General features: G+C 42.9%; 1 protein-coding gene across 1 annotated transcript in view; it reads right to left on the reverse strand.

Moving 5' to 3' along the window:
- Nucleotides 1-17,452, reverse strand: part of LOC128659988 (gastrula zinc finger protein XlCGF8.2DB-like) — a 115,041-nt gene that overhangs the window by 31,091 nt on the left and 66,498 nt on the right. Inside the window, exon 2 of the mRNA XM_053713580.1 lies at nucleotides 15,176-15,291. Within this exon, the coding sequence (XP_053569555.1) occupies nucleotides 15,176-15,194 (19 nt within the window). The 5' untranslated portion in view covers nucleotides 15,195-15,291. The remainder of the gene's footprint in view (nucleotides 1-15,175; nucleotides 15,292-17,452) is intronic.

Genomic DNA, 17,452 nt, shown 5'->3' on the forward strand with positions numbered 1-17,452 from the left:
AAGGAAAGAGAGGTAGCAGTAGCTTTTTGACCTCTCCTATTACCAGAATAGACAACAAACAAAGATGGTGTCTGTCTGAAATTTGCTTCTAGATAAAATTTCAAAGCACGAACCACATCTAGATTGTGTAACAAACGTTCCTTTTTTGAAACTGGATTCGGACACAGAGAAGTAAACAACAATTTCCTGGTTAATATTCCTGTTGGAAACCACTTTTGGAAGAAAACCATGCTTGGTACGTAAAACTACCTTATCTGTATGAAACACCAGATAGGGTGAATTACACTGCAGAGCAGACAATTCAGAAACTCTTCTAGCAGAAGAAATAGCAACCAAAAACAAAACCTTCCAAGATAGTAACTTAATATCTATGGAATGTAAAGGTTCAAACGGAACCCCTTGAAGAACTGAAAGAACTAAATTTAAACTCCATGGAGGAGTCACAGGTCTGTAAACAGGCTTGATTCTGATTAACGCCTGTACAAAAGCTTGAACATCTGGCACAGATGCTAGACGTTTATGTAATAAGACAGACAGAGCAGATATCTGTCCTTTTAGAGAACTAGCTGACAGACCTTTCTCCAATCCCTCTTGGAGAAAGGAAAGTATCCTTGGAATCCTAATTTTACTCCATGAGTAACCCTTGGATTCGCACCAACAGATATATTTCTGCCATATTTTATGGTAAATTCTTCTAGTTACAGGCTTTCTAGCCTGAACCAGAGTATCTATTACTGATTCCGAAAACCCACGCTTAGATAGAATCAAGCTTTCAATCTCCAAGCAGTCAGTTGCAGAGAAACTAGGTTTGGATGTTCGAACGGACCTTGCACTAGAAGGTCCTGTCTCAATGGTAGCTGCCATGGTGGAGCCGATGACATATTTACCAGGTCTGCATACCAAGTCCTGCGTGGCCACGCAGGAGCTATTAGAATCACTGAAACCTTCTCCTGTTTGATCCTGGCTACAAGCCTGGGGAGTAGAGGAAACGGTGGAATGCATCTACCAATGTCGCCTTGGGATCCCTGGACCTGGACCCGTAGCGTGGAACCTTGGAGTTCTGACGAGACGCCATCAGATCCAGATCTGGAATGCCCCATAGTTGGGTTAACTGGGCAAAGACCTCCGGGTGAAGTTCCCACTCCCCCGGATGAAAAGTCTGACGACTCAAATAATCCGCCTCCCAGTTGTCTACTCCTGGGATGTGAATTGCAGATAGATGGCAGGAGTGATCCTCCGCCCATTTGATGATCTTTGATACTTCTCTCATCGCCAGGGAACTCTTCGTTCCTCCCTGATGATTGATATACGCTACAGTCGTCATGTTGTCCGACTGAAATCTTATGAATTTGGCCTTCGCTAGTTGAGGCCAAGCCAGGAGCGTATTGAATATCGCTCTTAGTTCCAAAATGTTTATCGGGAGAAGAGATTCTTCCCGAGACCATAGACCCTGAGCTTTCAGGGAGTCCCAGACCGCGCCCCAACCTAGGAGGCTGGCATCGGTCGTGACAATGATCCACTCTGGTCTGCGGAAAGTCATTCCCTGCGACAGGTGATCCTGAGCCAACCACCAGAGAAGCGAGTCTCTGGTTTCCTGGTCCATCTGTATCTGGGGAGACAAGTCTGCATAATCCCCATTCCATTGTTTGAGCATGCACAATTGCAGTGGTCTTAGATGAATTCTGGCAAATGGGACAATGTCCATTGCCGCCACCATTAGACCGATTACCTCCATGCACTGAGCCACAGACGGCTGCGCAATGGTATGAAGGACTCGGCAAGCATTTGAGAGTTTTGACTTCCTGACCTCCTTCAGGAATATTTTCATTTCTACCAAATCTATTATTGTTCCCAGGAAGGGAACCCTTGTGACCGGGGACAGAGAACTCTTTTCTACGTTCACCTTCCACCCGTGAGACCTTAGAAAGGCTAGAACAATATCCGTATGAGCCTTGGCTCTGGGAAGAGATGACGCCTGTATCAGGATGTCGTCTAGGTAAGGTGCTACTGCAATGCCCCGCGGTCTTAGCACCGCTAGAAGGGACCCTAGCACCTTTGTGAAAATTTTGGGAGCGGTGGCCAACCCGAAAGGAAGGGCCACGAACTGGTAATGTTTGTCCAGAAAGGCGAACCTTAGGAACTGATGGTGATTTTTGTGGATAGGAATATGCAGTTATGCATCTTTAGGTCCACGGTAGTCATGAATTGACCTTCCTGGATCATTGGTAAAATTGTACGAATTGTTTCCATCTTGAATGATGGAACTCTGAGGAATTTGTTTAGGATTTTTAAGTCCAGAATTGGCCTGAACGTTCCCTCCTTTTTGGGAACTACAAACAGGTTTGAGTAGAAACCCCGTCCTTGTTCTGCTTTTGGAACTGGATGAATCACTCCCATCTTGAAAAGGTCTTCTACGCAATGCCTGTCTCTTTGTCTGGTCTGAAGACAAGCGAGAAATGTGAAACCTTCCCTTTGGAGGAAGATCATTGAATTCTAGGAGATACCCCTGAGATACAATCTCTAAAGCCCAGGGGTCTGAAACATCTCTTGCCCAAGCCTGAGCAAAGAGAGAGAGTCTGCCCCCCACCAGATCCGGTCCCGGATCGGGGGCAATCCTTTCATGCTGTCTTGGTAGCAGCAGCAGGCTTCTTGGCCTGTTTCCCCTTGTTCCAGCCTTGCAATGGTTTCCATGCTGGCTTGGGCTGGGAAGTAGTACCCTCTTGTCTAGAGGCTGGAGAGTTAGAAGCTGGTCCGTTCCTGAAATTGCGAAAGGAACGAAAATTAGACTTATTCTTTGCCTTGAAAGGCCTATCCTGTGGAAGGGCATGGCCCTTACCCCCAGTAATGTCTGAAATAATCTCCTTCAATTTTGGCCCAAAAAGGGTCTTACCTTTAAAAGGAATATTAAGCAATTTTGTTTTGGACGACACATCCGCCGACCAAGATTTTAGCCAAAGCGCCCTGCGCGCCACTATTGCAAAACCTGAATTTTTCGCCCCTAATTTTGCTAATTGAAAAGCGGCATCCAAAATAAAGGAATTAGCCAACTTTAGTGCGTGAATTCTGTCCAAGACCTCATCATATGGAGTCTCCTTCTGGAGCGACTTTTCTAGTTCCTCGAACCAAAAAGACGCCGCCGTGGTGACAGGAATAATGCACGAAATTGGTTGAAGAAGGAAACCTTGCTGAACAAAAATCTTTTTAAGCAATCCTTCTAATTTTTTATCCATAGGATCTTTAAAGGCGCAACTGTCCTCTATAGGAATAGTTGTGCGCTTAGCTAACGTTGAAACTGCCCCCTCTACCTTAGGGACCGTTTGCCATGCATCCCTTCTGGGGTCGACAATGGGGAACATTTTCTTAAATATAGGAGGGGGAACAAAAGGTACACCTGGCTTCTCCCACTCCTTAGTCACTATGTCCGCCACCCTCTTGGGTATCGGAAACGCATCAGCGTGCACTGGGACCTCTAAGAATTTGTCCATTTTGCATAACTTCTCTGGAATCACCAGAGAATCACAATCATCAAGCGTAGCTAGCACCTCCTTGAGCAGAGCGCGGAGATGTTCTAGCTTGAATTTAAATGCTACAATATCAGGTTCTGCCTGCTGAGAAATTTCTCGTGAATCAGAAATTTCTCCCTCTGACAGACCCTCCCTCACTGCCAGTTCAGATTGGTGTGAGGGTATCACAGATAAATTATCTTCTGCGCCTACTTGCTCATCTTCTGTATTTAAAACTGAGCAATCACGCTTTCTAGGAAATGCTGGCAGTTTGGATAAAAGAGCAGCTAGAGAATTATCCATTACTGCTGTTAACTGCTGCATGGTAACAAGCATTGGTGCGCTAGATGTACTAGGTATCGCTTGCGCAGGCAAAACTGGTGTTGACACAGAAGTAGAGGATGATGAACTATCCTCACTACCTTCATTTAAACAATCATCTTGGGCAACATTATGAGGTGTGCCAGTGCTGTCCTTAATCTGTTTGGACGCTATGGCACAATTTGTACATACATTCAATGGGGGAACTACCTTGGCCTTCATACACACAGAACATAGGCTATCTGAAGGTACAGACATGTTAAACAAGCTTAGGCAGACTTATCATGCAATAAAAACAATTTTGAACAAAACCGTTACTGTCTCTTTAAATAATAAACAGAGCACACTTTATTTCTGAATGTTAGAAAAACATCAAGGAAATGTCCGATCCTTATGAAATTTATACCCCAGTGTCTTAATGCCTTGAAAGTATTGCACACCAAATTTCAAGTCAATTAACCCTTAAATGACCAAACCGGAGCAAAAAAATATAATTTATGCTTACCTGATAAATTAATTTCTCTTGTAGTGTAGTCAGTCCACGGGTCATCCATTACTTATGGGATTATATCTCTTCCCTAACAGGAAGTGCAAGAGGATCGCCCAAGCAGAGCTGCTATATAGCTCCTCCCCTCATACGTCATATCCAGTCATTCGACCAAAACCATACGAGAAAGGAGAAACTATAGGGTGCAGTGGTGACTGGAGTTTAATTAAAATTTAAACCTGCCGTAAAAAACAGGGCGGGCCGTGGACTGACTACACTACAAGAGAAATGAATTTATCAGGTAAGCATAAATTATATTTTCTCTTGTTAAGTGTAGTCAGTCCACGGGTCATCCATTACTTATGGGATACCAATACCAAAGCTAAAAGTACACGGATGACGGGAGGGACAAGGCAGGATCTTTACACGGAAGGAACCACTGCCTGTAGAACCTTTCTCCCAAAAACAGCCTCTGAAGAAGCAAAAGTATCAAATTTGTAAAATTTTGAAAAAGTGTGAAGTGAAGACCAAGTTGCAGCCTTGCAAATCTGTTCAACAGAGGCCTCATTCTTAAAGGCCCAGGTGGAAGCCACAGCTCTAGTAGAATGAGCTGTAATCCTTTCAGGAGGCTGCTGTCCAGCAGTCTCATAGGCTAAACGTATTATGCTACAAAGCCAAAAAGAGAGAGAGGTAGCCGAAGCCCTTTGACCTCTCCTCTGTCCAGAGTAAACGACAAACAGGGAAGAAGTTTGACGAAAATCTTTAGTTGCCTGCAAATAAAACTTCAGAGCACGGACAACGTCCAGATTGTGCAAAAGTCGTTCCTTCTTTGAAGAAGGGTTAGGACACAATGAAGGAACAACAATCTCTTGATTGATATTCCTGTTAGTGAACTACCTTGGGTAAGAACCCAGGTTTAGTACGCAGAACTACCTTGTCTGAATGAAAAATCAGGTAAGGGGAGTCACAATGTAAGGCAGATAACTCAGAGACTCTTCGAGCCGAGGAAATAGCCATTAAAAACAGAACTTTCCAAGATAACAGTTTGATATCAATGGAATGAAGGGGTTCAAACGGAACGCCTTGCAGAACGTTAAGAACTAAGTTTAAGCTCCACGGCGGAGCAACAGTCTTAAACACAGGCTTAATCCTTGCTAAAGCTTGACAAAAAGCCTGAACGTCTGGAACTTCTGCCAGACGTTTGTGCAAAAGAATAGACAGACCTGAAATCTGTCCCTTTAACGAACTAGCAGATAAACCCTTTTCTAAACCCTCTTGTAGAAAAGACAATATCCTAGGAATCCTAACCTTACTCCATGAGTTACTATTGGATTCACACCAATATAAATATTTACGCCATATTTTATGGTAAATTTTCCTGGTAACAGGTTTCCTAGCCTGTATTAAGGTATCAATAACTGACTCCGAGAATCCACGCTTTGATAGAATCAAGCGTTCAATCTCCAAGCAGTCAGCCTCAGAGAAACTAGATTCGGATGGTTGAAATGACCCTGAATCAGAAGGTCCTGTCTCAGAGGTAGAGGCCATGGTGGACAGGACGACATGTCCACTAGATCTGCATACCAGGTCCTGCGTGGCCACGCAGGCGCTATTAGAATCACAGATGCTCTCTCCTGTTTGATCCTGGCAATCAATCGAGGAAGCATCGGGAATGGTGGAAACACATAAGCCATGTTGAAGACCCAATGTGCTGTCAGAGCATCTATCAGCACCGCTCCCGGGTCCCTGGACCTGGATCCGTAACAAGGAAGCTTGGCGTTCTGGCGAGACGCCATGAGATCCAGATCTGGTTTGCCCCAACGATGAATCAGTTGGGCAAAGACCTCCGGATGAAGTTCCCACTCCCCCGGATGAAAAGTCTGGCGACTTAGAAAATCCGTCTCCCAGTTCTCCACGCCTGGGATGTGGATCACTGACAGGTGGCAAGAGTGAGACTCTGCCCAGCGAATTATCTTTGAGACTTCCAACATCGCTAGGGAACTCCTCGTTCCTCCTTGATGATTGATGTAAGCTACAGTCGTGATGTTGTCCGACTGAAATCTGATGAACCTCAGAGTTGCTAACTGAGTCTAACAGAAGAGCATTGAAAATTGCTCTTAACTCCAGAATGTTTATTGGAAGTAGTCTCTCCTCCTGAGTCCATGATCCCTGAGCCTTCAGGGAATTCCAGACTGCGCCCCAACCTAGAAGGCTGGCGTCTGTTGTTACAATCGTCCAATCTGGCCTGCGGAAGGGCATCCCCTTGGACAGATGTGGCCGAGAAAGCCACCATAGAAGAGAATCTCTGGTCTCTTGATCCAGATTTAGCAGAGGGGACAAATCTGAGTAATCCCCATTCCACTGACTTAGCATGCACAATTGCAGCGGTCTGAGATGCAGGCGCGCAAATGGTACTATGTCCATTGCCGCTACCATTAAGCCGATTACCTCCATGCACTGAGCCACTGACGGGTGTTGAATGGAATGAAGGGCACGGCAAGCATTTAGTAGTTTTGATAACCTGGCCTCCGTCAGGTAAATTTTCATCTCTACAGAATCTATAAGAGTCCCTAGGAAGGGAACCCTTGTAAAGTGGCAATAGAGAACTCTTTTCCACGTTCACCTTCCACCCATGCGACCTTAGAAATGCCAGAACTATCTCTGTATGAGACTTGGCAGTTTGAAAACTTGACGCCTGTATCAGAATGTCGTCTAGGTACGGAGCTACCGCTATGCCTTGCGGTCTTAGTACCGCCAGAAGTGAGCCCAGAACCTTTGTAAAGATTCTTGGGGCCGTAGCTAACCCGAAGGGAAGAGCTACAAACTGGTAATGCCTGTCTAGGAAGGCAAATCTTAGATACCGGTAATGATCCTTGTGAATCGGTATGTGAAGGTAAGCATCCTTTAAGTCCACTGTGGTCATGTACTGACCCTCTTGGATCATGGGCAGGATGGTTTGAATAGTTTCCATCTTGAATGATGGAACTCTTAGGAATTTGTTTAGGATCTTTAAGTCCAAGATTGGTCTGAAGGTTCCCTCTTTCTTGGGAACCACAAATAGATTTGAATAAAATCCTAGCCCGTGTTCCGTCCGCGGAACTGGGTGGATCACCCCCATTAGCAAGAGGTCTTGTACACAGCGTAGAAACGCCTCTTTCTTTACTTGGTTTGCTGATAACCTTGAAAGATGAAATCTCCCTTGTGGAGGAGAAGCCTTGAAGTCCAGAAGATATCCCTGAGATATGATCTCCAATGCCCAGGGATCCTGGACATCTCTTGCCCAAGCCTGGGCGAAGAGGGAAAGTCTGCCCCCCACTAGATCCGTTTCCGGATAGGGGGCCCTCTCTTCATGCTGTCTTAGGGGCAGCAGCAGGTTTTCTGGCCTGCTTGCCCTTGTTCCAGGACTGGTTAGCTTTCCAGCCCTGTCTGTAACGAGCAACAGCTCCTTCCTGTTTTGGCGCGGAGGAAGTTGATGCTGCTCCTGCCTTGAAGTAATGAAAGGCACGAAAATTAGACTGTTTGGCCTTTGATTTGGCCCTGTCCTGAGGCAGAGCATGGCCCTTACCTCCCGTAATGTCAGCGATAATTTCTTTCAAGCCGGGCCCGAATAAGGTCTGCCCTTTGAAAGGAATATTAAGCAATTTAGAAGTCACATCAGCTGACCAGGATTTAAGCCACAGCGCTCTGCGCGCTTGGATGGCGAATCCGGAGTTCTTAGCCGTAAGCTTGGTTAAATGTACGACGGCATCAGAAACAAATGAGTTAGCTAGCTTAAGGGCTTTAAGCTTGTTCATAATTTCATCCAATGGAGCTGTGCGAATGGTCTCTTCTAGAGAATCAAACCAGAATGCCGCCGCAGCCGTGACAGGCGCAATACATGCAAGAGGTTGTAAGATAAAACCTTGTTGAACAAACATTTTCTTAAGGTAACCCTCTAACTTTTTATCCATTGGATCTGAAAAAGCACAGCTATCCTCTACCGGGATAGTGGTGCGCTTAGCCAAAGTAGAAACTGATCCCTCCACCTTAGGGACTGTCTGCCATAAGTCCCGTGTGGTGGCGTCTATTGGAAACATTTTCCTAAATATAGGAGGGGGTGAAAAAGGCACACCGGGTCTATCCCACTCCTTGTTAACAATTTCTGTAAGTCTTTTAGGTATAGGAAAAACGTCAGTACACACCGGCACCGCAAAGTATTTATCCAACCTACATACTTTCTCTGGAATTGCAACCGTGTTACAATAATTCAGAGCCGCTAATACCTCCCCTAGCAATACGCGGAAGTTCTCAAGCTTAAATTTAAAATGAGAAATCTCTGAATCCAGCCTGCCTGGATCAGATCCGTCACCCACAGAATGAAGCTCTCCGTCCTCATGTTCTGCAAATTGTGACGCAGTGTCAGACATGGCTCTATCATTATCAGCGCGCTCTGTTCTTACCCCAGAGTGATCGCGCTTACCTCTTAATTCTGGCAATTTAGATAGTACTTCTGTCATAACAGTAGCCATGTCTTGCAAAGTGATTTGGATGGGCCGCCCTGATGTACATGGCGCCACAATATCACGCACCTCCTGAGCGGGAGGCGAAGGTACTGACACGTGAGGAGAGTTAGTCAGCATAACTTTCCCCTCGTTGTCTGGTGATAATTTCTTTACATGCAAAGTTTGACTTTTATTTAAAGTAACATCAATACATTGAGCGCACAAATTTCTATTGGGCTCCACATTGGCCTTTAAACATAGTGAACAGACAGATTCATCTGAGTCAGACATGTTTAAACAGACTAGCAAAGAGATTAGCAAGCTTGGAAAATACTTTCAATAAATTTACAAGCAATATAAAAAAAACGCTACTGCGCCTTTAAGAAGCACAAAAAAACTGTCACAGTTGAATAACAATGAAATAAATTAGTTATAACAACCAAATTTTTACAGTAAATGCATAAAGTTAGCAGAGGATTGCACCCACCAGCAAAGGATGATTAACCCCTTAATACTCAAAAACGGATAACAAATGTATTAATTAACGTTTTTATCACAGTCAAACACACTGTCACAGCTCTGCTGTGACTGATTACCTCCCTCAAACTAGCTTTGAAGACCCCTGAGCTCTGTAGAGACGTTCTGGATCATGGAGGATGAAAGGGAAGACTGTGACTGAATTTTTACTGCGCAAAAAAGCGCTAAAATAAGCCCCTCCCACTCATATTACAACAGTGGGGAAGTTCAGTAAACTGTTTCTATGCAGAAAAAACGACAGCCATGTGGAAAAATGATGCCCAATAAGTTTTATCACCAAGTACCTCACAAAAGACGATTAACATGCCAGTAAACGTTTTGCAAATGTATTTTAAAGTTATGAAGTGTTATTAAAAAGCCTGCTACCAGTCGCTTTTACTGTAGTGAAGGCTCAGGTATTACTTCAGTATTAACAGTATTTTCTGAGTGAAATTCCATTCCCTAGAAAAATACTTCAGTGTATACATACATACTCATCAGTCTGATACCAGTCGCTACTACTGCATTTAAGGCTGCACTTACATTACATCGGTATTAGCAGTATTTTCTCAGTCAATTCCATTCCTTAGAAAATAATTTACTGCACATACCTCCTTGCAGGGGGACCCTGCGTGCTATTCCCCTGTTCTGAAGTTACCTCACTCCTCAGAATGTATGAGAACAGCCAGTGGATCTTAGTTACGTCCGCTAAGATCATAGAAAACGCAGGCAGATTCTTCTTCTAATGCTGCCTGAGAACAAACAACACACTCCGGTGCCGTTTAAAATAACAAACTTTTGATTGAAGAAATAAAAACTAAGTTTAAAACACCACAGTCCTCTCACACGACCTGTCTTTAGTTAGGTGCAAGAGAATGACTGGATATGACGTATGAGGGGAGGAGCTATATAGCAGCTCTGCTTGGGTGATCCTCTTGCACTTCCTGTTAGGGAAGAGATATAATCCCATAAGTAATGGATGACCCGTGGACTGACTACACTTAACAAGAGAAATGTGAATAACCGGTTTCAGCACACTACAATCCCTGCCACAGCCTTTGCTGCAGCGTTTACCTTCCTTAGGGGCTATCCGGAACCGTAAGAAACCTTCCTGGAGCCTTTTCTTAAACCTCCAGACCTTCCACGTGAAGCTGCATGACCTGCCTGTTAAAAGCAACTGCGCAACTGAGGCGCGAAAATGCTGTCTCCTTCCTCTGCATTCCAGAGTGAAGGGGCCTTCCTGACAAGATTTAGGTGCCTAAACGGCTGCCAGGCATAATAAAGTTCCCCAAAGTGTTTTAAAGTTTGCAAAACACTCAAATTATCACCTAAACATGATAAAAACCAAGCGACTTAGCCCATAATAGTGTCAACCAGCAAAGAGCCCAATTTATAAGCCTTAATTCTGTTACTGAGTCTAATAAAATGGCTTACCTATCCCATAAGGGAAAACTGACAGTCTTCTAGCATTAACATGTCTTGTTAGAAAAATGACTGATCATACCTGAAGCAGATAAGCCTGCAAACTGTTCCCCCCAACTGAAGTTCTCTGGTTTCAACAGTCCTGCGTGGGAACAGCAATGGATTTTAGTTACTGGTGCTAAAATCATGCTCCTCTTAACAGAAATCTTCTTCACTTTCTGTTGTAGAGTAAATAGTACAAACCGGCACTATTTTAAAATAACAAACTCTTGATAGAAGAAATAAAAAACTACAACTAACACCACATACTCTTTACCATCCCCGTGGAGATGCTACTTGTTCAGAGCGGCAAAGAGAATGACTGGGGGGCGGAGCCAGAGGGGGAGCTATATGGACAGCTTTTGCTGTGTGCTCTCTTTGCCATTTCCTGTAGGGAATGAGAATATCCCACAAGTAAGGATGAAACCGTGGACCGGACACACCAATGTAGGAGAAATCACAACTGGAAAGGTTAGTCACCGCATCTGGCCAAATGGGAAAGCTCAGGCACCACGTCAAGGTCCTTTCCATTGCCTGAGTCCCTAACACAGCCACACTATCATGCGAGCTCACAAAGCCAAACAGACTGAGAACAAAGAAGGGGTGCACAGGTGGCTGTAATCACCCATAGAAAATACAAAACATGAAAGGGAACTGCACTCCAAGACCGGATCAGGTACACATCCTGTTACTCAGCAACATCCAGCCCTGGGTGGACCTTTCCAGTTGTGATTTTATCTTAGCTGTGAGCTAGCTGGTGAGTGCTGGGTGTTTCTATGTGTTTATATATATATATATATATATATATATATATATATATATATATAAATAAATAAATAAACATATATAGCTGTATAAAAGATTACAGATACAGCAGTAAGTGAACTAATAAATATTTATAGATTTGGTTAATCAAATGTTTTATATAAAAATATCCACTTCTCTGCTTTACATATTTGTATTTGTTGTTCTAATGTGTCTTTAAAATTTATACAACTAATAAAATGTTAAACATTTTTTGGTTTTTGAGAAATTAAAGATATAAAGTTTTTAATATTAAAACTTCTAACGGTCCCCAACACCAAATATGATGATAAAACTATTGGTATTAGCTAGGAATGGTGTAGTAAATGGTTAAAATGTAATCTTCCACACAGGATCAAACGAAGTGTCATGTACCACACCCAAATTGCAAAGCAAGATAAAAAATTGGAAAACACAATCAGGTGATAGCAGACAAAAGCAAGTCAATTACTAGCAGATTTACAGATTAAATTTCTATTCTACTATTGCAAATGAGATCTACAGATTTTATGTCGCAATTCACAGCTTTCTTTTAAAAAATAAATATTTGATAAGGCAAAACAGGCGTTTAATTATGCAGCAAAATTACAGACAATGGTGCACATTTCCATCAATTTAGGGGGTTGAAGGTCAATTTACTTTTTTAAACCTCATTGTTAATTGAATATTTTCTAAACTTTTATTTTTGTGATAGTAGTTTTAACTAAGATCAGCCTTTGATAGAAATAGGGTCATTGATTCAAAATTGTAGAGTATATTTCCATTTGCGTATTTTTTAAAAGAAAGGGATGTGGGGCAATTATTATATGGTTAAAGCGCATACCAGTCTGTGCCTTTAAAAAAATCAGCATTAGGACGGTGTTGTAAGTAACTCATGGACAACACAAAGGGCTTAGGGACATGCAGTGCTAGAATGTAATAAAACATTACATGGTATATCAATGAGCACCACTACAGCTGAATGTGGACGATGTAATAAAGCTGTATCTGAAGATTGCACCCATAACTGTGTTTTCCAGGTATAAAGGCTGCCCATTTCATGAATTTCTGTGGGTCAATGCACTTCAAGTTTATATATATAATATGGTCCACTCTTGTAACATATAAACTTTGTAAAGTCTGCTCCACTCAAGGTGTATATATAAAATGAGCACTGTATTTATATATTTTGCATGTTTCAAACAAACGTAATTTTAGCAAATTGTAGATTATATATAATTTCCAAAATATATTAAAGTTGTTGATATAGTATCGTCATAAAGCTAAATATATAATAAATCGATTGAAGAGTTTGTTGAAAAAAAAAACGGAATTACAAACTTACTTTCTATTCCGTTGTATTCTCTGATCCGCTTCAATGTTGCAACTGCTGAGCGTAATGCGAAGACGATCATGCACATTAAGTATTGACTAAGGTGCGCATGCGCGAATCGGCCACAAGCATTGAGCTGTCGGATATGCCGATAAGAAGGGACGCATGCGCAGATGTACTGTTACTGAAATGACGTAGTGTCACGTCCGCCTAACGGCCAGGATTTCAATTGGAGGGAACTGATACGTCATGAGGAAGTACAAAATTAAACGAAAAACGGGTTGATTTTGCCGCAAGCGATATGGAGATAAAAAAAAAGAAAAACTTCGTTTTGGAAAAAATGTAAGCCATTTCATGAATTAAACCCATACTCAATAAAAATATTACACTGAATTCAATTGAGCAAACCTTTAAACTTTACCTTCACTTGAAGGAAGAGTAAACCCCCCTCTGAAAATCAATGGAACAAGTTGAAGGAAAATCTATATCCTAGCAGACTGAGCTAACAGGATAGACTCAACAAAGCCCACACATCCAGAGGAGACTGCGACCTGAATGCAGCGCCTTAGACTGCTTGGCCATCCTGACCTGCAGACCCACACCCAGATGGACCAACCTAGCCTCAGGGATCCTTAACAGGGGAACAGAAGAATCCCGAAACTGGTACAGGAACAAGCGTAAGGATACACAGAGCACAGCCATTCCACAGAGTACAGGTACAACCAGACTCTGAAAATGGACGACAGGGCCATTGACCTAAGGATTTATAAAAAAAAGGCCCAACAAGTCTGAACTTGGAGCCAGCAAGACCCCATGGGGAACCAATTCCACCTTTCCACCTCCCATCCAGGAGAAGCCCCAAGAAAGAACTCCATGTCCATAGGGAAGAGACTATCCCCTAAAGCAGAGCTTTCCAAACTTTTCATGTCGGTGACACACTTTTTAGACCTACATCGTTTCGCGACACAGTAATTCAGTTGTACTGGCAAACAGGAGGTTAAACTAACTTGTTTTAACAGATACGGACACATACATAAATTATATAATAACAAAATGTATTTACAAGTAACAGTATGTATGTGCAAGAATTAAAAAAAAGTTTAATACCACCAATAGCTACTTACTATTTTAATGGGATGTATGAGGTTGATGGGATGAACACAGTTTCTGAATATTTTGTGGAATATTACACTACTGGGAGCTAGCTGCAAAAAAACCCAACACTTTGACTTTTGACTTCAGCTCAGTGTTTAAGCTGCTGCCCTTAGAGCTCTGCGAGTCCGACTGACTACTGCCCACACTGCAAACACACTACTGTCCCACTCACTAACTACATGTGCAGTCACAAACCAATTAAGGGGACTACATGTGCAGTCAGGAGCCAATTTGCCGCCAAAGGGAATAGTTTCAGTTCCCACTGAGCTGCGCCAATAGGTTAAGATGATCTGTGACCCCCTAGGTATCAATCACGTGTCAACCATGTCATATGCGTAGCAAGTGGAAAGTCGGAAACCAAAAAAAACATTTAAAAAAATTTTTAAAAAATTGTGCTGAAGCAGTGACACACCTACACACTGCTGCCGACACACTAGTGTGTCCCGACACACAGTTTGGAAAGCACTGCCCTAAAGAAAAGGAATGAGGCCAGAAGGGCAACAACTGTCCTCAAGGTCTGAAGCCACTGGCTAATGGGAAGATAAATCCCCAACACAAATGTCCTAGAAAAGGACACTCCTGGGACAAAAGGCAAAGAATGACTGGGGGATGAGGGGAGTGGGAGGAGTTTTTAAGCCTTTGGCTGGGGTGTCTTTGCCTCCTCATGGTGGCCAGGTTCTTATTTCCAAAAAGTAATGAATGCAGCTGTGGACTCTTTCCATTTAAGAAGAAAATTAAACACACAAATCAGTGGTGGTTCTGGGGTGGGGAACACTGGGGGAGTTGTGGGTGTTCCAAACATGGGAATAAGGTAGGCATAAGTGTAGTTATGGGTGTTCCATGAGTGAGGTCAGGGCAGGGGAAGGTGGAGTTGCTGGTGTTCTGAGTAATGAATCAGGTCTGGGGGTGAGGTTAGGTAGTTGTTGGACATGATCTGTCTAAAAGGACAGAGGGGGGAGTAGTATTTTTTACCCTCCTCATCAGCCCATTGGAGGGTTGGTCTTTCTTTATAATGTCACGGACACTAATGTTCTTAAAAGATGCAGATATAAATATAATAGTTTATATTTGTTTAATGAGTGATCTATTCTATTTTCCCAGTAATTAAAGTCAGCATAATATCTATTTTACTCACCTAACACATATGAGTTCATGCTGATAACAGGCTCCAATGTCTATGCTCAGGAAGAAGGTTCCCTTATTCACTCCAGTTACATTAATACCCGATATCTCTCAGGGCTCTGGCCGTGTCTGTAAAAAGTATATTTAATGATTTAAAGGGATAATAATAAATAATGGTTCTGATTAACTGTACGTATGGTATAATTAAAGGCACGCATAACAATTCATGTGATACAGATCAGCTGTTTATGTTATTACATATGTGATGTTGATTCAGCACAAGCATTTAGTACAGTTAACTCTGTGAGTATTACAGTTGCTCCTTAAATATGAATCTTTCCAGATCTATACAACATAATGGTAGAAAAACAGAATTTATGCTTACCTGATAAATTACTTTCTCCAAAGTTGTGTCCGGTCCACGGCGTCATCCTTACTTGTGGGATATTCTCCTCCCCAACAGGAAATGGCAAAGAGCCCAGCAAAGCTGGCCATATAGTCCCTCCCAGGCTCCGCCTACCCCAGTCATTCGACCGACGGACAGGAGGAAATATATATAGGAGAAACCATATGGTAACGTGGTGACTGTAGTTAGAGAAAATAATTCCTCAGACCTGATTAAAAAACCAGGGCGGGCCGTGGACCGGACACACCGTTGGAGAAAGTAATTTATCAGGTAAGCATAAATTCTGTTTTCTCCAACATAGGTGTGTCCAGTCCACGGCGTCATCCTTACTTGTGGGAACCAATACCAAAGCTTTAGGACACGGATGAAGGGAGGGAGCAAATCAGGTCACCTAAACGGAAGGCACCACGGCTTGCAAAACCTTTCTCCCAAAAATAGCCTCCGAAGAAGCAAAAGTATAAAATTTGTAAAATTTGGCCAAAGAGTGCAGTGAAGACCAAGTCGCTGCCTTACATATCTGGTCAACAGGAGCCTCGTTCTTGAAGGCCCATGTGGAAGCCACAGCCCTAGTGGAGTGAGCTGTGATACTTTCAGGAGGCTGCCGTCCGGCAGTCTCAAAAGCCAATCTGATAATGCTTTTAAGCCAAAAGGAAAGAGAGGTAGAAGTTGCTTTTTTACCTCTCCTTTTACCAGAATAAACAACAAACAAGGAAGATGTTTGTCTGAAATCTTTTGTAGCCTCTAAATAGAATTTTAGAGCACGGACTACGTCCAAATTGTGTAACAAACGTTCCTTCTTTGAAACTGGATTCGGTCATAAAGAAGGTACAACTATCTCCTGGTTAATATTTTTGTTGGAAACAACCTTCGGAAGAAAACCAGGCTCAGTACGCAAAACCACCTTATCTGCATGGACCAGATAGGGCGGAGAACACTGCAGAGCAGATAACTCAGAAACTCTTCTAGCAGAAGAAATTGCAACCAAAAACAAAACTTTCCACGATAATAACTTAATATCTACGGAATGTAAGGGTTCAAACGGAACCCCTTGAAGAACTGAAAGAACTAGATTAAGACTCCAGGGAGGAGTCAAAGGTCTGTAAACAGGCTTGATTCTAACCAGAGCCTGAACAAACGCTTAAACGTCTGGCACAGCTGCCAGCCTTTTGTGAAGTAAAACAGATAAAGCAGAGATCTGTCCCTTCAGAGAACTTGCAGAAAATCCTTTCTCCAAACCTTCTTGTAGAAAGGAAAGAATCTTAGGAATTTTTATCTTGTTCCATGGGAATCCTTTAGATTCACACCAACAGATATATATTTTCCATATTTTATGGTAAATCTTTCTAGTTACAGGCTTTCTAGCCTGAATAAGAGTATCTATTACAGAATCTGAAAACCCACGCTTTGAAAGAATCAAGCGTTCAATCTCCAAGCAGTCAGTTGGAGGGAAACCAGATTCGGATGTATGAATGGACCCTGAACAAGAAGGTCCTGTCTCAAAGGTAGCTTCCATGGTGGAGCCGATGACATATTCACCAGGTCTGCATACCAAGTCCTGCGTGGCCACGCAGGAACTATCAAGATCACCGAAGCCCTCTCCTGATTGATCCTGGCTACCAGCCTGGGAATGAGAGGAAACGGTGGGAATACATAAGCTAGGTTGAAGATCCAAGGTGCTACTATTGTATCCACTAGAGTCGCCTTGGGATCCCTGGATTTGGACCCGTAACAAGGGACCTTGACGAGAGGCCATCAGATCCATGTCTGGAATGCCCCATAATTGAGTTATTTGGGCAAAGATTTCCGGATGGAGTTCCCACTCCCCCGGATGCTCCTCCATCACCAGGGAACTCCTTGTTCCCCCCTGATGGTTGATATATGCAA

This window comes from Bombina bombina, chromosome 5, assembly GCF_027579735.1.
Source record: "Bombina bombina isolate aBomBom1 chromosome 5, aBomBom1.pri, whole genome shotgun sequence".
In the NCBI taxonomy this organism is placed as follows: domain Eukaryota; kingdom Metazoa; phylum Chordata; class Amphibia; order Anura; family Bombinatoridae; genus Bombina; species Bombina bombina.